Source organism: Haemorhous mexicanus, chromosome 26, assembly GCF_027477595.1.
Source record: "Haemorhous mexicanus isolate bHaeMex1 chromosome 26, bHaeMex1.pri, whole genome shotgun sequence".
NCBI lineage: Eukaryota > Metazoa > Chordata > Aves > Passeriformes > Fringillidae > Haemorhous > Haemorhous mexicanus.
The window spans coordinates 5,365,618-5,390,604 of NC_082366.1; the positions used below are offsets into that span (position 1 = coordinate 5,365,618).

General features: G+C 44.5%; 1 protein-coding gene across 2 annotated transcripts in view; it reads right to left on the bottom strand.

The window, feature by feature from the left end:
- Positions 1 to 24,987, bottom strand: part of CPS1 (carbamoyl-phosphate synthase 1) — a 79,468-nt gene that overhangs the window by 11,875 nt on the left and 42,606 nt on the right. For both annotated transcript variants that reach the window (XM_059868284.1, XM_059868283.1), the window contains 11 exons: positions 22,546 to 22,687; positions 20,759 to 20,824; positions 20,139 to 20,202; positions 18,562 to 18,743; positions 12,016 to 12,210; positions 11,433 to 11,500; positions 8,890 to 8,965; positions 5,603 to 5,680; positions 4,195 to 4,302; positions 2,992 to 3,081; positions 1,516 to 1,686 (listed from right to left, as the gene is read on the bottom strand). In XM_059868284.1, the coding sequence (XP_059724267.1) occupies positions 1,516 to 1,686; positions 2,992 to 3,081; positions 4,195 to 4,302; positions 5,603 to 5,680; positions 8,890 to 8,965; positions 11,433 to 11,500; positions 12,016 to 12,210; positions 18,562 to 18,743; positions 20,139 to 20,202; positions 20,759 to 20,824; positions 22,546 to 22,687 (1,240 nt within the window). The remainder of the gene's footprint in view (positions 1 to 1,515; positions 1,687 to 2,991; positions 3,082 to 4,194; positions 4,303 to 5,602; positions 5,681 to 8,889; positions 8,966 to 11,432; positions 11,501 to 12,015; positions 12,211 to 18,561; positions 18,744 to 20,138; positions 20,203 to 20,758; positions 20,825 to 22,545; positions 22,688 to 24,987) is intronic.

A 24,987-nucleotide genomic window follows, 5' to 3' on the forward strand; every position in this document is an offset into this window, starting at 1 on the left:
ATATGACAGTCAAAGGGATTATTTTAATACATTTAATACATGGATTATTATAGCACATTGTCTTGGAAGGTAACAAGCAGCAAAGCCTTCCACCACCTCCCTAATTTTTATCTGCCATGAACATGGAAATGCAGCATCAGGAGCAGACTCTGGTCCTGCAGCTAAACCCTATTTAAAATTTAGTCATTCTCTGCCCAGGATTTAATCTTGGCCCTGACACTTGCACCAGTCTGGGAGCAACCATGGCAAGACAATATTTCAGTCACTAAAGCTTCAACAGGGGCACTCAGATCCACAAAGGAGCAGCTCTGCTGAGAAAGAAGAAAACAGTTTTGGGTTTTCTCTTAAGAACTGCTGAAGAAAAAAGATCTTGTGTCCATGCAAATACTACTAGCAATAAATTGTAAGAGGATAGAAAATATGATGCATGAATAACAACAAACAGGCTAAACTGGGATGTTTTTCAAAGTTTAGCATTTCCAAAGGTGTTAGCAGGTTTTTATATTTGACAAATCCACTCGGAATGCAAGCAGTGTAAAAAGCTTTGTAGGGAAGTTTCCAAGAACAAAGCTGGGTTTTCTGCTCTGTAACCAGCCTTCCCAGGAGAGACAAAACTCCTGGCACTTCAGCTAACAACAGTGCAGAAGCCCCAGGTCTAAATAGTGGAAATGTGCAAAAATAAATTAGGATCACAAAAAAAAAAAAAAAAAAAAAAAAAAAAAAGATTTCAAGTTTGAATTTTGGATAATGCCTATCTGTGGCATCAAAATAAAATGTAAAGATACATCTATACTGGCTAGCTTGGGACATAAATTTGGCTTGCATTTTAATAGTTCTGAACATTTTATCAGTAGAAAGATGTTAGGTGTTTTCTGCTTCCTCACTTTTCACTTTAAATGGAAGCTATTAGAGCTTGAAAGTTTCTGTGTAAACAATTCTCATTATCCTTTGGATTTTCTGCACCACTGTTCTAGATTTTTTTATGATTACTTTTTCTTTCCTTTTCCACTAAGCATTCAAAAATATCTACCATCCATTTTATTCTGTGGGGTCCTACAGAAGCTTAGCAATTATGCAAAGTAAAACCTTGGCTTCACTGAGATCAAAGGATGCAAGACTTCCACCCCTGTTTTAACCAGTGGTCTACAGAAAGGGGATGATGTGGATTTCACAGCCCATGTCCCAGTCCTGCAGAAAAAATGGGGGAGCACCCCCAACACAAAGTTGTGCATGCCCACATGAGTATTATACAGCATTGTGAAGCAGCCTGAACTTCAACTCTGCAAATTTGTTATGCAGCTCATAAACAGGATTCTGATAAAAATAAAGGAAGATTTCATTTCACTGGATAATTTTTCTCCATTTTTTCTCTAAAATTATCTAGATTATCTTGACAGAAACCCCAAAAAGTCAATCTGACCTTTGGCCAAGGAGTGAATTGTTCTCTCTGGGCATTAAATCCTAATTGAATATTCATGTGTGGTGGGGTTCCTGGGGTTCTTTTGGAAACCATACCTTAATCCCAACATATCTGGATGGGCAAATGGGATGTTCCATTGTGGGGAGGGATGACTCATTAACCTGCTTCCCAATCATCACTCTCGTGGCCACATCAATGAAGTCCAGCCCCAGAGTCTTGGATACAAAGGGGAAGGAGCGTGAGGCCCTCAGGTTGCACTCTATCACCTGGTGGGATTAAAAAGAGAGAAACAGCAGGGTCAGGCACTGTGCAGGGAAAAAATACTCTGATTCATATTTTTTGGAAGCAGCCCTGAGTCCTCTTGGCAGACATATTCTTCAGACTGTCAAATAGGAAACACAGAAACTGGGATCATTATTAAGGCAGGGCAGAGGGGTGGGGAATGGGCAGCCTGAGATCCAAGGGGCTGAGATCCATCTCCACAGCCTGAATATCAGAGCTGGGGGGAGCCAGACTTCCCTCAGAAAATGTGCTTTACTATGTCCCAAGTTAATGTGCAAGAGGAACATATGCACAGGCATTAGGGACAACCTCCAGAGGTCCAACCTGCTCCTTTCCCATGGTGGTGGCACCTCCTGAATGCCAGGACTGTCCTTACTGACCTCCCCCACCCACATGTGGCAGCCATCCAGCCAGGCAGGGAAGTACCAAAGAAGCTCTGCACAGCTTCTGCAGAAGTTCTTGGAGTTCAAGAGCAGCAGAGGAATTGCTGGAAGTGAGATGGAGTGGAGTGGAAGGGGGTGAGAACAGTGAAGGTACAACTGAAAAGCAGGGGCTGTCCAGAGGAAAGCACCACTGTGGGAAACAAGGAAGGGAAAGCTCTGTTCTCTCCCTCTGGAGAGTTTCTGAATGACCATCTGTGAAACAGAGAAAAGGTGAAGAACAGTAAGTACATTTTACTCAACTCATAGTCCAAACAGGAATTTTTAACAGTAATGCATCTCTCCTGTTTCCTGTCACATTTTCTTCCTACCCACTGCATCCTCAGACTCTGTTCACATTCCTCTGACCCCCCTCCATTAGCAACAGAAAGCCAACTGCTACCCAGAGAGGGTCAGACACTGCTCCTGCTGCTGCTAAAGCTGCTAGGAATACTCAGATAACCTTCCTCATAGCTCATTGTAAAGGTTTAAACACTCACATTGTCTGGCTTCCTTTTCAATCCTTTTGAAGGTTTAATTCAACATGAAAATAGTTAAATCTGAGAGAAGACATTGGAGATCTAACAGCCATGGGATGAGGTGCAGGTCCCAGTGCTGCCCATCCTAGTCCAAATGACAATTTAGGGAAGGACAGCACCAGAGTGAAACCAAGCTGCCAGACAAAGCAAGCAGACTCCCTTCCCCCTCGGGGTGAGGGCAGGGGAGGAGGCTCTCTGTGTGACCAAGGGTGGCACAGGCCCACACCCTCTGCCAAGGCAGGTTTGGTGCCCTGGCTGCCACTGCCACCATGCCCCCAGCATGGGCAGGACCCCCAGAGCTCAGCACAGCCACACTCACAGCAGCTCTTACCAGCACATTGCTGCCTTGCACCAAGAACTGGATATTGAATGGACCAGAGATGGCAAAAGCCTTTGCAATCTTTTTTGTAGCAGCTTTTACCTGTTAAAAAAGCAAATTCAGAAAGTTAGTTTGTGTATATAGAATAAATAATGAAGTTTCACAAAATAGAGAGGATCCTGGCAATAAATGACTGGACTTGTGGATTTCTTTAAACATCATCTCCCTCTGCCTTGTTTTTTTCTCTAAACCCACATTTTGGCAATAGCACTACTTCAGAAGCAAACATGTCTAATTTCCCTGGTAACCTAGAGCCTGAAATGCCATCTGAGGGCAGAAATAAAAATCAGGTTTGTGTGTGAGAGAAAGCAGAGGGGAGAAGGAGAAAAACAAAGAATCAAAGCCTTGCCCTGTAGTAATTCCTACACTGGAGTCTTTATACCTTTCTTGGTGATACAATGAATAATTTCAGGTTATTTGAGAATAACTCATCAGTTTTGTGAGTGTCCTGAAAGTCTTTCACCAACATGCCTGTGCCAGATGAGTGGAGGTGTCTGGAACAAACTGGGAGGAAAGCCTTATTTCCAGCTGTGTCAATACAAGGGTTTGAACAGCTTTGCTATCTTCAGAAAGAAGACTCTGGACATTGTTGGAAGCAGAGCTGGAGCACAGATCATTGCATTACAGCTTTTGCTGGCTTCCAAGCAAACCCCCAGCAGGATGCCACAAAGGAGCATGGCACATTTCATTTAAAAATGCACCTTCACAACTAACTCTGCATCACAAGGTTTCTGCTTTAAAGGGGGAAAAGCCAAGATTAGGTGAGGTTCATTCATCCTGATATTACTTTTGGAAAAGCAGGCAGCTAGGAAGTCATGCATCAGACATACTCATTTAAGTAATGTGGGAGAAAAGGAGTGGAAAGAGAACCATGGCTTGTGTCTGAATTAGACAATAATCTACTGCTACAGAAGCTGGTTCTAAACCAAGGAAACAAAAATATCCTAAGGGTCTAAAAGTGTGCCCTGTTTAAATTACTGGGATACAGTTCAGATAATCAAGCCAATCACAGGGGCACTCTGACATCCTTCACTTGCACACACCACACTGGCCTCCAAAAAATCATTGCTGATTTATTTCTCCACTGCTGGTGCAGGGAAAGCAGAGTCAAACCCTCATTTCCTTTTCTCTTTTCAGTGCTAGAGCAACACACACCTTCTCCAGGGCTTCCTGGCTGATGGTCTGTGTGGGGAACACGAGGGTGGCATCTCCTGAGTGAACCCCTGCATCCTCCACGTGCTCTGAGACAGCGTGGGAGATGACCTGCACACAGCAAGGAGACAGCACTCACTGCACATCACAGCCACATTCTCTGGAAAAATCCCCTCACCCAGGATTGCTCTCCTGAGAAGCCTCAGAGAAAAGGAAAACAGTTCTTATCTCATTTGCTTCTCCTGTGTTGTGCTCATGTGGAATGTGTCCTTTGGCCTATCAGGACTCTGGAGAGAGTCAGTTTTCATTATTATCTTTTCTGTAAGTATCCTTGCTGTATTCTGTAATATAATATAGTATCATAAAATAATAAATGTTGAGCCTTCTGAGAACATGGAGTTAGTTTCATCCTTCCTTCCTTCACGGGGCACCCAGCAAATGCAATAATTGCTCACTTCACCCTCTCAGAAACTGCTCCTTCCTCCCCAGCCTCCTGAGCAGAACTGGGGCTGAAACAGGACACAGATGGAGGGGGAACAAAAAGTGAATTTCCTAAAATTTTGGGGAGAATATGCCTGAAGCAGACACTGGGCATATGAACAAGGAGACCACGTCAGTGTCTTTGCAATCATGGTTCAGCAAATCATGAATAGGATAAAACCTAGCACAGCCTGGAGATCCTGGGGCTTCCTTCCTCTCTCTAACACATGTGGGCTCAGAAGGGAAAAGCTAAGGAGGCTTTAAAGTTCAGCTTTTTTAAGTTCTGCTTGCCAGAACACAAAGAACAAGCATGAACTAACATCACTGGTATAGAATTTTATTCCCCCTCTTTTGTGGTGCTTTAAGCAAACAGAAGAAATCCAGGCCTAAGGATTAAAATTGAATTAACTGCACCAAGGCATACAACCTCAATACCAAAAAAAGTGTTTGTGTCTGGTTTAACCATCTGGTTGTGATGGTTAAAAATTAAAATTGAAAAAAAAATATTATTTCTGTTAATTGTGAACTCTGTGGGGTTTTTTTGCCTTTGCTGAGTAAGGAAAGAAAAGATAAAATTGCAAAAAAAAAGAAAAAAAAGGAATAACTGTGGTAATTCCATAACCTATGATAAAATTCTGATTAAAGTCATTCCTGATGGCAGTGATTTGCAAATCTGGTAAAAATTATATTCAAAAGGATTCATTTACAGGGATAAGCAATGCTTAAAAAAATAACTGGTTAGATGTATACAGTCAGAGAGGTGGAGCTTTCCAAGCACAACAGCTTTGACCCTAAGATGAATTCCTCTTGTTTCCTTACTCTCCTCAGCATGAATCCATGGCTCTGTAGTAAATCATTCCAATTACATATTTCTGCAGATCTCAGATCCTGAAAAAACAAGTTGAATATTAAAGAAAAGCAAAGTACTCACTCTTCCTGCCTTGGCTACAGCATCCATTTCCACCTCACGGGCATCTTCAATAAATTTAGTGAGTACCACAGGGTAATCCTGCCATCAAGACAAGAAAAAATCAGAAAGCTTTTGTAAGAGAGTATTTGTAGAGCACCTAGGACACTCTGAAAGCAAAAACCAGAAGAACCATCTATTAATATCCTCATTTCCACAGATAAGTGAACTCTGTAAAGATACAGTGGGGGAAACTTGGCACGATTTTCCCAAAACCACTGATGCAAAAAAAAAATCTGAGCTCTCCAGGGCAACACCAGGACAGGGAAATCTGGGGCAAAACCACAGAGGTTATGGCACAAAGAAGATAGCAAGAGACTCATGGCTGACCTCTAATCCCATCTCCTAAAGACAATCCTCAAGTCCAAGGTCTTCAGTTCTTCCTTGCTCTGAGCCTCCCAGCCATCTCACTGGACATGGTGCTTCACAGAGGAACTGATCCTTGCCATTCTCAGTCACTCTGGAGAGTGCTTGGTTGCTATTTTTGAGTCACATATTTTATGCAACTGATCCATTCCTGTCTAATTTCTCTGCCTAAGTCTCCCAGGGAGAGGTTGTCACTAATTATAGCTGACCAGGACAACCTGGCCTTGACTCTCACTACCTTCCCTGGTGTACACTGTTTTCCTTCCTCTTCTTCCATCCTGCTGTGGGATGCTAGCACACACCTCCACTCTCCTCCAATACTTTCTCCTTCCAGACACTTGCTCCAAAAAAACTCTCATCTGCATTCTTCCTGGCCAGCTTTGTGTCTCAACATTTGCCCTGTCCCATCCACTATGAACTGCCCATTATTTATTGGAGAATAAAATGAAATAAATGACAGTTTGTGCATGTTTTAAAGGCTCCTCTGGAAAAAAGACCAAGCAACTCCAGAAGTTACAAGACACAGTTCCTTCCATTTATCAGTGCAAGGGTAAATTCACAGGCAAGGACAATGCTGAACCTACACTGTTTCATAAATTTAGTGGCTTGTGTCCTGATACTTTCTGTCTTGCTGCAGTTTTTCACCTGAAGATTTTATATGTGCACACAACCTTGTTTACTTCAATCTGTCTCGACCTGCATTAGAAGTTTTGAACATTATTGACAACATAAATGCCATAATGGCAGAACACAGAAACAGCAAAGTCATTAAAACAACAGAACAAGAACTGGTCAGGGCCTTTACCTGAGGAGTTCTGGGGAATGAAGCAGAACTAGGTAAGGCTTTGGAACCAGAAAAACTGAGCCTAAGGAAAAAGAACTAATCAGGGCCTTTATCTGGAGGAGCTCTGCTGGATGAAGGAGAACAAGGTAAGGCTTTGGAACACAAAAACTCAGCCTGAGTCCCACAAAGGAACAAGAACTAATCAGGGTCTTTATCTGGAGGAGTTCTGGGGAATGAAGCAGAACTAGGTAAGGCTTTGGAACCACAAAAACTCAGCCTGAGTCCCACAAAGGAACAAGAACTAATCAGGGCCTTTATCTGGAGGAGCTCTGCTGGATGAAGGAGAACAAGGCTTTGGAACCAGAAAAACTCAGCCTGAGTCCCACAAAAGAACAAGAACTAATCAGGGTCTTTATCTGGAGGAGTTCTGGGGAATGAAGCAGAACAAGGTAAGGCTTTGGAACCAGAGAAACTGAGCCTGAGGAACAAGAACTAATCAGGGTCTTTATCTGGAGGAGTTCTGGGGAATGAAGCAGAACAAGGTAAGGCTTTGGAACCACAAAAACTCAGCCTAAGGAACAAGAACTAATCAGGGCCTTTACCTGGAGGAGTTCTGGGGAATGAAGCAGAACTAGGTAAGGCTTTGGAACCACAAAAACTCAGCCTGGGTCCCACAAAGGATGCTCACAACTAATACTGGGAGCTTCTGTGGAGCCACTCACAGGCCACAAAGCCTTGGCCAGACTGAAAAATCTTCCCTAATGTAGAAGCAGAACACTCTAATTTTGTTCTGATTTGCTTTTTGCTAGCTTGGCTTCAACTACTGCATAGCTTTTGTCATTACACAGTACTGGATGAAGGGAGAAATTCTTCCCTTGGCAGTCTGACTACAGTAGGAAAAAACCAGCATGTAAATGTAGGGTAAGAGATCAGAACCAGAGCACCCAAAACCTCCTGGTTTTGGTTGCAACTGGTCATTTTTGCAGTGAGCAGCAGTGCCTTGTGTGTGCAGCAGAGCTGGATATCAGAAGGATCCCATGGGAACCCCCAGGAATATGTCATGTATTGGCTGGACTGCACAAATGCAGCTCCCAGAAAGGCCTCCTGCACCAGGGGTGAGGCACCCAGAACCAAAGAACAGCACTGCCCAGGTCAAGCCAGCCAAGCTGTGACAATTTAGGCTGACATGGGGTCTTTTCTGGGCTCTTGCCTCCTCTAGGGCCACCACAAAGCCACCACAAAGCCACCCAGCACCCAACAAGTGATGTGTCCCACTGAATGGAGCTTAAGGCTCTGCCTGCTCTGCTTGTGTGAGTGTGAACACACAGCAGGGTGCTTCAGGTGAAGCACAGAGGGAGGTTTGGCATTTTGGGAGGCCCAGCACTGCTAAGAACTGCACACTTCCACAGGCTGACCCCCCAGCCTTCTGAGAATAGTGAAAGAATTCCTTCTGAGGGAAGAGACAGCTGCACCACCCCTCTAAAACTTGTGCAAAGATGGAAATAAGTTGTCTCCTTGCCTCCACACTATCCCATCCTTCAGGATGTTATTACTTTGAAGGTATCTCCCTTTCATGCCACCATTTCTTGCTGAAAAGTTAAACTTGCACCATTTGCCTCATACACTTAAAGACCTCATGGTTTATTTCTTGTTGAAGCTTTAACCACCTAAGAATCCTGAGAAAGCAGCAATACATCTGACTTCCCCAGCCAGCTGTGTTTTCAGAGAGTTCCTCTTTGATTCATTTATTTTTAACTACTTTTTTTTAGCAGTGTTTCTGGTGCCACAGCCATAACCTGCCACTGGCAAGCCTGGAAGGGTCCCAGCTCAGAGGACCTCATCCATTTACATAATTAACATGTCAGAAATGCACATGCAAGTAAAACAGCTCCTCCTACTCCATGCAGGCATCCTGGTGGGGTCAGTAAGGATATTTGATGTGATCTGGTAGGGAACAAACTGAGGAGCCAAACTGTCTCCTCCCCAGGCAAGGAAGGGAAGGAGTGAGGGAGACACAACAAGGAAACCAAGAGATAGAAACCACAGTGGAGATGAAACAAATAAAGGGAACACAAAAAGAAGTGGCAGCACAAGGAGATACCTGAGAGACTCTGGTGGCTTCTGCTAAGAACTTCTTCATTTCCTCTTCAGTGAACACTACATTCATTGCAGACCCACTGTGAGAACAGGAGAGAAGAGTGTCACTGCCATATTTTCTGAAAAATCCCTTCACCAGGGTTTCTTCTCCTGGGAAGCTGAGAAGCCTCAGAGAAAAATGGAAATAATAACTATCTGATTGCTTCTCCTGTGTTTGCTGCTTTGGAATGTGGTCTGGACATTGTTTACCAACAGGTGAATGTTTGATTCACCATCAGCTCTGTGGGACCCTGAGGAGCCAGCTACAGGTTTTTATTATTCATTCTTGTTAAGCCTTCTGATGTATCCTTTCTATAGTTTTAGTATAGCATTCTTTAATATATTATAATATCATAAAATAATAAACCAGCCTTCTGAGAACATGGAGTCAGATTCCTCCTCTCTCACCTCATCCTGGGGACCTCACAAACTCAACAGAAGAGAACCCAGGTCAGCCTCCCTTGTGAATTCTTGGGAGAGATCAGTGGTAGGCACCAGGGCACAGGGTTCACAAGGTTACCAACTACCTCTGCATGACAGACTGGCCAAGGAAGCTCCTGACTCCAGCCCCTTGCCCTGCTCCTGACTCAGAGACAGGCAGAGGTGGTACCCAATTACCTCCATTATCCTTCCCAGAGAAGACAGGAGACCCCCAGAACCACAGTGGAGAAATAAAGAACTGTGTTTTCACAGCCTTAGCACTGCTGCCAAATGCCCTTCCTGAGCCAAGCCCCTGAAGGTGCCCCTGGGCTGGGGGAGATGGCTCCTCAGCCACCCAGCCCCAATAAGGCCCAGGCTTCCCCCAGCAGCTCAGGACTTGGCTCACTCCAGCCCAGCTGCTCCTCAGGGACAGATGAAGGGAGGCTTGCATGGCTCCCTGGCAGGGTTGTGGCAGGGTAAATCCAGAGGCAAACAGCTGTTCTTTGCTGGCCATTCCACTGTGCTGCTCCCCCAAAGTCTCATTCTGGAAGGGAGTGGACACAGCACAGCTGAAAGCTGCTTCCATTGTAAGTGCCAGTAACAGCAGAGAAGGGGATCTGGGAGAACATGGGCCCAGAGCATGTGATCCAAGACCCTTTTAAAGACAAGAATCTTATTTTAAAAAAAGATATTATTTCCCATTTCTACCACTGATGCCCAGCTTCCCTTGGGCAAGTCCACAGAGGCTGTGGGCAAAAGTGGAAGAAGGATCTATGCCACAAAGCAGTCACTTTATCCTAAGATAAATAGACACAGGTACCTGGGTGATTATATTTACCTCTTGGGCTGATGTAAATCAATGGAGTTCAATAAATCCATGAACTTGTGTCAATAGCACCACTGAGAATGTGAGCTGCTGTACACAGTACCTAACTGGTGGGGAAGGGCTTCAGTTTTCCAAGGGAACTGGCCAATATTAAAGGTCATATCTGCTCAGAGGGTGAAGAAATCTAGCTGTGGACTGCTGCTGTTCTGCAGACAGAGGCCAGGGAGAGGACTGTGCTAGGGCTTTTCACACTCCTGTTCCTCAAGTTTTACATCCTCCAGTCTCATCTTTCTCCCTGGAGCCCCCCTAGCCTGCTCTAACACACAGTAGCAAATACCTAACACAGAAGGGTCCTGTAATGGTTTAATACAGAGGAAGCAACAGGATAAAAGAATATCTGGAGAATTACATCAGGAGCAGCTGTTACCTCATACTTAACTGTACTCAACTCTACTCCTGACAGGAGGGCTGTTTTCTAACTCTGCTTGAAACCCCACTGCAAGCCTTAGATACCAGATAGAAAAGTCACATTCAGGAGCTGCTTCTAAAGGATATTTCCTTCAGAGATAAAAAAACCCTTCTCCTTTTCTTCCCCAGCCCCAAAAACTGATATTGAGCTTCTTCATTTTGATATGTGTGTCTTTCACATGAAAAGGACCCTGTCTAATTTATTTTCACTTGTAAACTGTGCCCAGCAAAGTGCCTCTCTGTGCTGAGTCACCCAGCTCTGAAGAAACTTCTCAGGGAGAAGAGCAATCATTCAGAACTTGTGAGCTGGCTGTGTGCATGTGCTGCTGTAACCTCCTCAAAAAGTCAGTCTGGCTGCTGGAAATGAGGGACTCTGTACAATGTCTGTTTAATGAGAAGCAGCTGCCACAGAGTAGGGACATAAAACATGCCTGTAAGCAGAGAAGCTTGGCAAATAAGAAGCTGAACTCCAAAGATGCACTGTCATTTTCTGACAACAGATGCCCATCTCAATAAACAGCCTCAGCAGGTTCCCTTCTCCTGTTCCTGGTGGCAAACAATCTTCTGACTTAATTGTAAAGGTAACAATCTCAGGAACCTGAAAGAACATCCCAGATGGTTTGTGGTTTTGGCCTTGAGATATGCAAAAGGTAATGGAGCTCAACAGAGATTCTTCTGGTTTTGTTCTGCCTTTGATCTGTGCCTGGTGGACTTCAGGAGTTGTTCTCCCTTGTCTGAGAGAGGTTTTTGGAGGTCATACCCCACACTGCTGAGCTCTGACAGCTGAGCCTTACCTCAGAACGTAGGAGGGCCTCAGCAAGCACGGATAACTCACAGACCTTGCAAACTCAACTGCATCTCTCTAAAGAAAGGGAGGAAAAACATGCTGAGAACAAGAAACTATTTCAAAGTCATTCCAAAATCCCAACTCTAACTGCATTTACACTTTACTAGCAATTAAGATGAGGGGAAAGAAGTTGGAGGCTGCAGCCTGCACTGAATGTAACACACGATTTCCTGGTTTCAGAGCTGGCACCTTCAGACCTCCCCTGTCCACAGAGCTTCACTGGGCACAAAGAGCCATGCCCACACATCTCTACTCCTCTGCAATCTCTATCCTGCTCCTCAAGCCCAGCAGGATGCCTAGACCAGCCTGTCAGTGGTGCTAACTTCTGCTGGGTATTTACCCCAGGCTGTTGAGGTGCTTTAAAGACATTTCCCTTCAGTTTCCACCTCTGCCAGTGCTGCTGCAGCATCACTTCACAGGGATCCAAAACTGTCCAATGCCTTCAAAATCTTGAAATGCATCAAGATGAGCAGATGCCCATCCCAACCCCCAGCTGCTTCAGCATTTCCCAGGTGCACATCCCAAGTTACCAGGGTGCTGACTGCCTTCCAGGGAGCCTGGGCCACGTGCAGCTCATCCAGGACAGCTGAGAACACAGAACGATCTTCTGCCTGGTCAATCTTTAAAGGATCTGTGCCAAGGATCTTCACTCCACTCTGGTGCAGTGGGACTGCCAGGTTGTTGGGAATCTGCCCACCTACAGAAATAATGCAGCCACTGCATCCCTGTTGGAAGGCAGAAAGGAGCAGTGTCATGTCCAAGTTATCTTAATAGGAAGAGCTGCCACCACAAAAACCCAGGATTTAGATTATGTCCCTTTTCAGATTGCTGTGAGCAAAGACAGATCACAGGGTCACAAAAATGATCAGAGAGCTGAAGCACCTCTCCTGTGAAGACAGGCTAATGAAGATGGGGTTGCTCAGGCTGGAGAAGAGAAGCTCCAGGAAGACCTTGCTGCAGTCTTCCAGAGAATTTACTAAAAAAGAGGATAGCAACTTCTTAATGGGCAGATAGTGATAGGACAAGGATAAATTATTTAAAACTGGAGGAGGAGAGATTAAGGTTAGATGTTAGGAAGAAATTCTTTACTCTGAGGGTGGGCAGGCCCTGGCACAGGTGCCCAGAGCAGCTGTGGCTGCCCCATCCCTGGAAGTGTCCAAGGCCACATTGGGCAGGGCTTGGAGCAACCTGGGATAGTGGAAGGTGTCCCTGCCATGGCACGGGGGTGGAACTAGATGATCTTTAAGGTCCTTTCCAACTCAGGCCATTCTGTGATTTTATCATAATTGTGCTGATCCAGTGGCAGCCAGGCTGCAAAGTGTGGTTTGCAGAGTGTATCCTCCCTAAACCAGAAACACCCTCCTCAATATCACTCAAAACCCAGCAATAACTGGAGGCCAAATTCCCTAAGGGAACCAGAGAAGTTTGCAGCTTTCCCATCAACCCACAGCTCCCAAAGTCCTGCTTGAAGCACAGGCTGTTAGTCTGTCTGCATGTTTCTGCTTTCCCAGTGAGGACAAAGCACTGAGCTGACACACACTGCCTGGCTTTCCAGGGGAAGGGCACTGCACCAGAACATGCACTGCACACCAGCAAAGCCCAGCACTCTGCCCTGTGGGGTCAGGTTCCCTTCCCACGTGGATATGGAAATTCTCACTACAACTGAGCCTACCCTCCCTGCTTGCTGTGGCCTGTGCACCCAGCAGCACAAACAAACAAAATGCTGAGGGCTTCTTTGATTTTCAGTCTGGCTCTTGGAGAAAACAGCCTCTCCCATGCTCATGGTCAGAGATTTCCAGGGGAGCAGACATTTATGCAAAATCTTTTTTATTCCACAGATGCAAGGCAGTAACCTCCAGCAGAGAGGCAATGGGAAATGGAATTTATGGGGTTTATTTTTCCTGCCAGCACTGCTGCTCAATAAGCAAACCACCTTTGCCAGCCCCAGAAGCCAGTTTTTAAGGAGTGTAACAAAGCTAAGCAGAGTACAAATCAGAGCCCAACCCATCACACAGGCTGCAAAGCTATGGATACACTTAGCCCTTTGTTTTAATCAATGCTCCTTATTCCTGACCAGCTTCTCATTTCTGGCACTGCCCTGGATGGTGGCAAGTATTTCAGCAAACTGTCCTAGGTGCTCATTTCCACCCAGGTTCTTTGTAAGCACTCCAGTTCCAGGGGTAGATGGGGCAGAGCAGGTGGCACAGCATCCTCCAGCCACACTGGAGCATTTCATGTCTGTCACTGGGCAGCATCTCATTTTAAGTGAGAAAATAATAAACAGTAAATAACAAGAGACAGATGATCTTGCTTGCTAACACACACCTTTCCACAGGTGCAAATATGGGCTTTTTTTTCTTTTTCCATAGAATCCCTAATGCTTTCAAGTAGAATCTAGTCAGGTGTGAAAATTTTCAGTAGAAGAAAAGGCCTTAGAGTACCTACAACAAAGAGCACTTTACTTTCAAATTAAAGATGGTGAAACTTTGCCCAAAGGACAGTCTGGCACACAGAACAGCTCCAGTGAAGGGCTCTTTTGAACCAAATGTGTTTTACAGTTTTACCCACTTCTAACAAATGAGAAACATAAAGCAAGTGATCCATGGTTTGGCTCTAAAAGATAGAGGAACAATGTTCTTTTAATTAACAAGTGTGTTTTTCCTGAAGGTCAGCCTCACTGGCCTTCCTGGAAGAGGCATTCCTTCATCAGGGATTTAAAGGGATTTGGAGTGGCAAAACTCTGAACTGAGAGCAGAAGGGACTGGAAGTGACTGGGCAAAAAGAGATGATAAATGCTAGTGTAGACCAAACTCAGCTTTGATGTGGGAATTTCCTACCATGACAAAGATCCAACAGTCTGGCATTTAAGCAGCACTTACTAGCCCAAGGTTTTTGCTCTGCAGGCTAATACACAGCATAAGATGATTTTTTTTTTCCTTTCTTTTTCCCCCCCTTTTTCCTATGCAGTCACCTATGGGATGCCACGATGCTGCTGGCAACAGCAACCATGTGAAAGAGCTTAGGAGAGGCAGTGAAAAAGGACAGGGGCTGTTTTGTGCCCAGAAGCAGCTGTCTCATGACATCAGAGCTCACCATCTCCAGCTTGGAAGAGAAATCCATGCCTTAGTGCTTCCAGACCCATCCAAACCAGAGTGACTGCCTCTAGTCCCTGGGCCCTTTATCACCCCACAAGGATAAGAACCAGAGTGTGAATAAGCCAACCCTCCCTGCAGCTTGGAAGGAGGGCAACAAGTCCAAGCAGCTTTGCTTCCAAGGTCAACCCACATCTTCATCTATCCTTGACACATGTGAAATGTGAAGTGTCCCAGCTAACAGCTCCTCCTCAGCTGCTGCTCATTTCTGCCTTTAAAACAATTCTAGTTACTGCACATCTGAAATCCAAACACTGCCTACATCGAAGCTGGGCTAGAATTAGGGACTTCAGCCCTAAGGAGACAGAGGAGATTCCTTTTTCAAGCAGATAGCAAAGAATCATAAACTCATTTTCACTCAAGGAGAACCATAAACTGAATCTAGCTGCTTCTTACTTCTTTACTTTAAAATTCTGCTGCTGTTTCCCAAAGAATGTTCCCACCCAAAGAGCAACCACTGTCCTGGCAGAGAACACAACTGCTGCACTGAGAAATGTGGGCAGGTAGAAAGGGACCCCACTGCATATCACTTTGTCATCAGCCATATTTTAATTATAAAGAAAATTAATAACATCCTTGCCATTAGATATCGTTAAAATACATGCAATACACAATCTAGTGAGAGAAGCCTAGAGAGAATTATTTTCTCCTTTATAACAAAAATCACTCTTTTTATTACTACCTTGCTGTTATGTCATTAGTAATAGAGCTGGGGTTTCTTTTTCCCTGAGTTTGAAAACAAATTAGACCATTAAAATTGTACCTAGGAGCCTCCTTTACTTTTATGAATTGTTTCAGAATAATCTCCAAAACAGAAAAAAGAATCAGTAGAGGCCCTCAAGCAGATAGATATTAAAATAAAAAGAGAACATCTTCTCTGGAAACAAAAAGCCAATAAATTTGAGGGAAGAAATTTTATTTATTTTTTAAATTCTTGTCCTCACAGACTACCACCTAACTCTGCACACTTGCAGTAAATTAAACTTTCCTCCAATGAACAGAGAGCTCAGACTCTGGTGAGTCACTGCAGCTGGGAATGTCACCTGCAGCTTAAAGAGGACACAGGGAAGAGAAAGAGGGGGGACAGCTGAGCACATCCCTGGGAGAGGAGCTGGGAGCATTTCTTGGTGGGCAGCCTGCAGCTGTCTCAGTGCTGTTGGTAAACTCTCTCTCCTTGATGCAGCCTAATTTATCTAATCAGAAAAGCAGGGACAAATCAGTGCACCTCTTCACCTGGGCTGAACAGCTGCCCAAGCTCTGCTGCTAATCCAATGATTAGGGAGCTGAAATACCTCTGCTAAGGGTTCAGGGCTGTGTCCACTGTTTGCTGATGGTTTTAGGTACAGTTTGCCAATGATCCATGACTTTAGAGTTATTTCCAACAGTTCATTGTCCATTGGAACACCAGAAGAGGCAAATGCCCAGGAGAGGTTAAAGGAACAGTCTGAAATCATGACACTGTTCATGCTCTGTGCAGCTGGGAGAGATGGCTGTCTACAGGATTGGTGAAGGACCTCAGAATCAGGTTCATTTTTGATTTGGTCTTTTTCTTAGGGGCTGAATTCCAACTGCATTTGTCTGAGGAAGTATTCTGTTAACAGGACATTAGCATTTGGCTCACTCATTTTTCTAAAGAAATGCCATATAACAAATAATGTATCTTAGACTACACTTAGCTGGAGGTCTGGGCTCTGTCCCCAGCTCTGCCCAGGTTCTTCTGTTCTCTGTGCAGGCCTAACTACTCCTCAGTCTCCCTACTTGCAAATTAGGCATAATAATACCATTCCCTTATGTTGCTGCTGAAGAAAAGTGGTTTTACTATCTGTATTTCCTACCCACCTTGGGAATTATTAGACAGAATAACACCCAGACTCTGATGGCTTGCACACCTCCAGCACAAACATGAAGCTGGTTGTTTTCACACCCATGCCAGAGCAGCAAATTCCTCTGCAAACCCTGGGTATGACAGGATGCTGCTCTTAGACCTGGAGATCTGCACTGCCCCCCATCAAACTGGCCAAGCCTTGCTCTGACAAGCAGGATAATGCAAGTTTCAATATGTTATTCAGTATTCTTTGCACACATTTTTCTTACCCAACCTGCTAATTACTAGCACTCCATGTGGAAATGAGCTCCCTCATCACCTATCTCTACCTTCTCTTTGATCCTGCAGTAATTAGATGTTGTATTTCATCAGTGTTATTTGTCTGACAAACTGTCACACCAGTTTCCTCCACGCCCCTGTGCAGAAGTTCAGTTCTGTTCAGTAAACAAGAGTTCAGTGCTTTTAGGGCTGAGCCTCATGGATAATCCCAAAACATCCAAAAATCAGCCTTTAAGAGTCCAGAGAGCCACCAGTGTCTTTTGGCCTCTTGAAAATCTACGTTTTCCAGTAGTAGTCTCTGTTTCTACAAAAATTTAAAACAGCCTGTACAAACAGGAAAGTATGAACATGCAATCTGGAAATGGTCATAGACAGTATTTTGCAAATGGCTGAAGAACAGAGCCTAGAGTCTGGGACTTAATTTCTGATTTGCTTTGGCCTGGTTCCAAATTTGGGAATGATCAAAACATGGCCAGATTATAAAACCATTTTAGAAATTTGCACCCATTCACAAAGGAGATGAGCTCAGATCCTCATATACCAGGAAAAGGGAAAAGGAGTCAAGAAAAATCACAAGTTTAACATGATCTGGAGAAGATTCCAGACATTTCTGGAAAGTTCTTCAGCAAGTTCTGCAAAGTTGCTTCAGCAAGTTACATGGCCAACTCATGCTGAATTTCAGGGTAGATGAGGTTCCTGAAAGCAGCTTTAAAAGCCTCAGCAACAAATCCAAGATGAGTGTGTTATCCACTAGAAATCAACATTTTCAATATTGGGGCCAACTGTTCACATTTTACATCCCCTCCCCATCAAAGGTCTGGGATTCTCCTCCATTGTGCCATTCCCATTCTCTGAAAAAACCCCTCCACCCAGGATTTCTCTCCTGGGAAGCTGAGAAGCCTCAGAGAAAAGGAAAACAATTCTTCTCTCATTTGCTTCTGCTGTGCTGTGCTCATGTGGAATGTGTTGGGAGATTGTTCACCCACAGGTGATTGTTCCATTGCATTCTGCTGGGAGTTGTTTTGGCTCTTTGGCCAGTCAGGGCCAAGCTGTGTCAGGGCTCTGGAGAGAGTCAGGAGTTTTCATTATTGTTTTTTTAGCACTGAGTAAGTACCATTGCTGTTTTCTTTAGTATAGTTTAGTATTCTTTAATATAATATGGTATCATAAAGTAATAAATTATTCTTCTGAGAACAAGGAGAAGCATCATTCCTGCCTTTGTCAGGGCTTCCCTATAAATACAACACTCCATCTCTTAGATCAGCACTTCTGGACACTTGAAAATTCCTAAAAGACCAGTGCAAAGTCAAGACCAGGAGCTGGAACATTTTATGGCCTGATGGCAATTCCAAGGCTCCTCCCTGGTCTGCCTGCCTGTATGCTGGACCACATCCACTTGCCAACTATCCTGCAAAGCCAAGCCTACAAATTCTTGAGCACACATTGGTGTGATGCACAGAATTCCTTCAACTGCTCCAGGTGGAGGACCTGTGCTTCAAATCAAGGGTGTGCTTAACTGCCAAGGCCCAGCAGTGCAAGGGCAGAACAGTTTGTGCGATAAATGTCTGTGCAGCAAATTAAGCCTGCTTGTAAATATTGCACAATATGGCATCTTGCAAAATAATTTCATATTTATTTGGCTCTCTTTATTGAGCAGCCTGCTAGGAGCACCAGCCATGTGTAAAATGCAACATCAGGATCCAAAGCAAACAGCTTTTGCTCTCTCCCCTCACCCCCAGCTGCTTCGCAAGCCAGTGACAGGAATTTTGAAAAGTCTGGGTTGCTTCGTGGCTTTTTATAGTGCTTCTGCTTTTCTTTACCTCACGTTGGTAGATGTCCAGGATCCTTTCCAGTGACAGCTCCTCAAAGTACAGTCTGTCACACTCATCAAAATCCGTGCTCACTGTCTCTGGGTTGCAATTCACCACCACGGTCTTGCTGCCGAGCTGCCGCAGCGTGCGGATGCTGGAGACAGCACACCAATCAAACTCCACACTGCTGCCTGCCAGGAGACAGAAAAGGGGGCAAGCAAAGGAAGGATGCAGAGAAGAAAACATAAACAGATATCCTCAGCGCTCCAGCTAAAAGAAGAAAAAAAAAAAAATTAAGCCAGCATTGCCTCCTGTCAGCTCAGAGCCAGAAATGTAATTGTCCTCCTGTGGAAATTAATCATCCACAAAATGTGAAGCTCCAAGCACAACAGGTAAGTTGGCTCAGCTGCTCAGGAGTGACAGACCTCTCCAACAAAACAAAAAAACCCCAACAACTTGGCTATTGCATCTAGGAAAAAATATTTTACAGCTACAAGTAATGGTTTCCTCTAGCAGCTTTTATTTAGCTATAACCTCTTCCAAAGATGGCCTTGATGGATCTAATAAAAGCTGCAGAGCAGCTGAGACCAAGAACATGCATGTCTGTTCTAAGCAATGAGTTTGAGGTGAGCAGGGCAAAATGTATTCACACACATTTGATCCACTTGTGAACTTGCACTGCCATCCTTTTCATTTTCTGTAGCCATGCCACACAGCCTGCTGAACAGCAGAAGCATTCACAAAAAATGAGCCTAATCAGGGAGTGTTGCTCCTGATTTCAGTCATCTCAACATTCATGCTGAAAAGGAGTTCAAAAAGACATGTCCTGCAAACAGCAACAGGAGTGCAGCATGTGACCTCTCCAATCCAAGCCAAGCAAATGGATGCAGTTTTCAATTCCAGCTTTCATAACCCATCACCAGTTCTGGGAGATGCAGAGCAGAAATATTTCTGAATAACAAGCAATTTTTTCCTTGTCAATAATTGCAAGCTATTTGGAGAGATCCATGGAAAGAAAAAGTGGAAGTCATCACACAGAGAATTCAGCAGTCTGTCTACTCAATACTCACAGCCACAAGGAAACTGTTACTCTGTATAATGATCTGAGTGGGTTGAAAGAAAAAACAACATACAGAGAATTGCTTACACAAAAGCAGCTGAAGAGATCAAAATATTTTCAGAGTCACCTACACTGACAGCTGTAAAATGCACAGTGACAATATCATCATGAGCTGGCAGTAAACATTTAAGATAGGTTTGGGAGCAACAAGCTTCTATAAAAGGTATGAGGTTCTCAAGGCCTCAGCATGTGAAAAAAGTGAGATTAAAAAAAAAAATCTGTAAAATTTTGTGGAAATCACAACTAAGTACCAACTGAAAAGTAATAAAACTATTCTGCTTTTTTTCAGGTAATGAAATGAAATCTCCAAGTATAAAATGCAAACCTTCTGTTAGGAATTGATATCCTGGGCACTGACTCTGCAGGGTTTTTTCACCACATGAGAAGAGGAGCAAAGGAACCACAAGAATATCTGAAGAAGGCTTGAGGGGACAAGGAGAACAGAGGAGCTTTAAGAAAGATTTACCTATGTGGTATGGTCCACAGCCCAGCACCATCACTCCACAGTCATCAAATTTTACATCATGTTCCTGGGAAGGGAGACAAAAGAGTCATTAGGATCTGTACTCCACAGCACCTAACTCTGTGCTTTTCAGAATAAACAGTTTCTGGGGTTCAGCCCAAATCCAACAATCTGATCCTTCAGGGCTCCAGGCTGATCCTGCTCTCTGCATGTCAATCAAGTGCAGCTCTCCTGGAATTAGCAGTGCTGCAGCCAGAGCAGAAGACAAACAGCACCTCTAAGATGGCTATTCCAGCAGCCTAAGGACCTGTGAAGTTTTATACCAAAATAATGCTAGGATGAGATAAGGGAAATTGGACTTCTGCATCCCCAGCACCTACCTGTGCATGTACAGGTGACAAATGACAGGCTCTTAACAACACTGGGGCATTAACAGGAAATGCACTGGATCAAGGTTGGAGCCAGAGAAAGCTCAGGCCTGCTGGAAGGGGATTTTATGTAAAACCATCCAAAAGAATTGCTATGGAGACCAAGGCATCTGCAAGATTTCCAGAAATAACAGGGAAGAGGGAAAAGAGATCAGAGCAGACAGCAATGAGGCTGCTGCTGCTGAGGGTGCCTACCTGCCCATTGTAGGTGACATAGAGGTAATTAGTCACTGCTGGGTACTCTGCTGCCAGGGTGTCAATCTGTGCAGGAAACAAAGGGGCATTGTGACTTGGCCAGGGCAAGATCTTTCCTACATGCAGATTTTTGGGTTCTTTTCTTTTGCCTCTTTCCCTTTCCACTGCTGTTTCACTCCTATTATTTTCCCATCGTGTCTTTCCTCAAAAGGAGGTGACCTGACTGTCCTGTGTGTCAACACAGCACGTGCCTGGCCTTGCCCCATCCCTGCAGTTCAGCCAACACAGCCCTCTACCACCTCTTTCTAAGCTGCAGTTTTAGCTCTTGCACCTCTTGGGTGAAACACCTACACAGCCCAGGAACCCTCCCCTGCTTGCCAAGGCCCTCATCTCTGCTTTGTTCAGCAGATTACAAAGATCCTCCAGGATTTCTGTCCTTTGTAAGGAGGCTGTCTGGCATCTTCAGGCTCTACTCCTGACTCCCACACTGAATACAAACACACACATAATACCACTCAGAAATCCTGTGGAGTGGCAGCACAATTACTATGTGTTTATGTTGCAGTATAACTCATGTTTTGATAATTAAATGGTACACAAAGCAAGAGTGATTTTAAGGCACTTTTATATGTAGTTTTCAACAATTTCTCATGTAATTAGTCACAAGAGAGCCCAGAAGAATATTCTGCCCATGAGGCTGTTCACAAACTATTTGTGTCAACTTCTCCTGGCATGTTATACTTGGTAACCAGTCCATCTGGGTCACCAGCAACTGCTGAAGTTTCCTGAATGAACATCTGAAACATTTCTACAGAGAATACTGAACAGGGAGCAATACGAAGGCAGTCTTGACATGAATTTTTATGTGCTAAACCATTTAAAAACCTATCCAAACTTCAAGCACTTCCAGGAATCCCCACTGCCTGTCCAAACCCTTGTGAATCATGGAGAATGTGACCTTACATCAGGAGCACCATGTGTCTGCTGCTCATTACTGCTGCTAATACTGGGACTTGTACTTCATGGCTCCAGATGCTTGGAAGGCACACAGGCAGGCACAAGCAGAATGACCTTATTAAGTGAACCCTGGCACAGAAATCAATCCAGCACTGCAGTGCCATATGCAGCTGAAAGAACACAGTGCAAGACCAGGCACTTTTCTGTGGCCAGGTGAGGCACAGAAGAAAAACAGCAGCTGGAGAACAGAAAAAGACTTGGCACCTCGAACTGGGCCTGAGAATACAAATGAACTCTTTCAGAAACGTTCAGTAGTTTGGGTTTGGTTTTTTTTTAAACCATCTTTAAGGACAGAAAACCAGCTGGAGGCAGTTTAATACCAACATACCTTAAATGCAACAGCCAGCACCTAGTGACACTGCCATGAATACCAGATGAGCTCATTAGGCTCATGCTATCACAATGAATAGCAAATGAACCCATAACAAATAATCAGCCAGTCAAAATTTACTACCAAGAGAGAAGAGATCCACTCTCCATGGTCCCACCAAGGTGGGCCAGCATTTTCAGCCCTCTCCTGAAGCCACATGTGTTTCCCCCTCAGCCACAAAGAATTTGGACAAGCACACTCTGAGTGTCTCTTTGGGAATGTTCATGGCATTACACTGATGCCTGCAGTGCACAATGCATAGCTGCATGGGTGACTGTGTTCTCCTCACATCAACATCTGAACTCCTGAGGATGTTAACAGAGCCAGGGCTTTCCAAAGACACAGAGGTCTCCTGCCCCTCTTGGAAGCCCCAGCAGGCCCAGTGATGTTTCTCACATACCTGTTTCACCCAGGGCACTATATCCTTCCTCAGCCTCAGCTCACGGCACTGGACTTCAGTCAGCCTCAGGCACTTCCCAATCTGCTTGTCAGAGAACCCCATCTGCTTGGCTCTCCTCAGAGTCTCCTCTGGAATTGTTTTGCTGGGATTAAATGAGAAAAACACCTCTGCATGAGGCCTCACAGCAATAACTACAAGATACATGAGGTGGGACGTGTCCCTGCCCATGGCAGAGGGTGCAATGATGTGAGCTTTAAGATCTCTTTCAACCCAAACCATTCTCTGATTTGGTGAAAAAGTCCTGCCTAAATCCAGCAGGCTGAGCTTCCCAGGTTTTGGATTTCCCAAAGTAAGACCCACTTTGTGGCACCCCACTGTACTAAAACTCATGGTTTCCATGCTCCAACACCTCCAGCAGAAACTCCTGCACTCCTCCTGAGCCCATTCTGCTTTCTGATCCCAGCTCAGAGGCAAATCATGACCACCAGATGTGTGTTTTACAGAAGCCAACACAGCAAACTCCACCACTTCTCTGTCACCACTGATGCTAGCAGTCACTGGCTATTAAGGACTCAGCCTCCTTAGAATGAGTGAGCAGACCTGATGACCCCAAGAAAATGAGCCTCTTTCTGAGCCGTTTACTCCCTTGCCCTCCCTCCCTTCTGCCTCAGGAACACACAGAGCTGGCTGTCATTTGATTACTGTCACAGACAGCAAATTGCCTTCATTTGCAGCTTGTTTTCATTCCATTTCTTGTATCTCATTATAACAATATCATTCACTGTCACCCTCCCTCCCAGCTGGGAGGGTAGAACAAAAGCAGTGATTATTTTGCACCATGATTCATTTGCCTTGGGCTAGCAGCTTAAATTAGGTTAGGCCACTCACTAATCCATGCAGAAAGGTAACTAGTTTTTTACAGGAAAACCAGCATGCAAAAGAAAAAAGACAAGTTCCTAGAGGGGAAATGGAACCATGCATTTTTTTCCATGCACTTTTTCCTCTGCCACTCCTAAAGCACGATAGAAGAAACCAGCAGAATTGGTCCAGCATCTTTAATGGGAACTGAAGCAGAGAATGGCAAATCCTCAGCACTGCTATGGAAATCAGGCTGCCTCTCTACATGTGCTGGACACACATTTTCATAAATGAATAACTTCCATTTACTCATCATGGCAATTTTTAGCATTTCTGTCTCAACTTTCATGGAAATAATATAAAGAAACATGCAAACACTGTGGTGGGGTGCTTATCTTGGCTTATCTTGCAGATAGCAAAGCAGACATGCAGAGGTTAAGGCTGCCAATTTTGAAGGGGCAATTCCCACTGCCTTTGCTCAGAGACAGCCCCTGAGACAGGCTAGAGACACTAAAGCCAGCAAGAGCAGAATCAGGCTGATCTCTTTGAGTATTTGACAGCAAATAACCCTCCAAGCTCACCAGAAACCCAGCACTAAAAAAGACAAAAATTCTCACTCCTGGATACACTAAATCACATGACTCAGTCTTACATCACTGCCTCCTACTTTCCCCTGGAGCATCACTCCCTTTTCCTACACAGAGCAAAAAGTCTTCCATAGATTAAACCCCCTCACTGACTTAGAATGAATTCTGAAATGAGGGAAGACTAAGTGACCATGATTTCAGACTTCTGTAATGCTCCTCTTCCTAAGTTTTGCCTTTGCAAAATGAAAGCCAGGAGTTTTGGAGCTTCAAACCCACACAACTTGACTTTTGCACACTGCCATGATTACTAAATGATTGTTCACCTCCTCAATAGACTGTAGTCCCCTGCTCATTTTGCAGTTTTTAAACAAAACAAGCCTTTCCCCAACCTTGCTTGTGACTATTTCCTGTTTCAGCTTCCAGTGTTGATTTGTAGTTGCTTTTAATTTAAAATTCCAACCTGTCATCTTTGGAACTCCATCCATTCACTTCTTCAACAACAAACAATCAGAGAAAATGGAATAAATTCTGCTTAATGAGGAAATTTTCACCTGGCACAGAGAACATGAAGAAATCTATTAACTGACTGGAGGAGCACTGACAGCATTGAAATTATCAGGACACCCAGCAGAAGAAACCCTCTTTTTGTCTCCCAAATCAGCCTCTGATTCTTTTCAGGTATGTTGTCAAGTTTATGCCCATCCACATATTACTTAGGCCCACATCAATGGGTCTTGATCAAAAGGATCAGGAATATTTTGTGAGCTGAGAGCCACAGCCTGAGCTGGGAGCATTTGGGACATGACTCTGTGTGCTGTGTCCCAGTTAACACCAGCCCAGAAGAATTGAAGAATTGAAGAATTGAATGTGAAGAAGCTCCCAGGCTCCTCCCTGCCTCATCTCAGAAGCTGCAAATGTGGATATGCACAGAGGAGCTGCAAAGGTGAGCACACTGTGGCTGAGCCCACAGGTCTTGCAAGGTCTCAGCTCCTCCCAA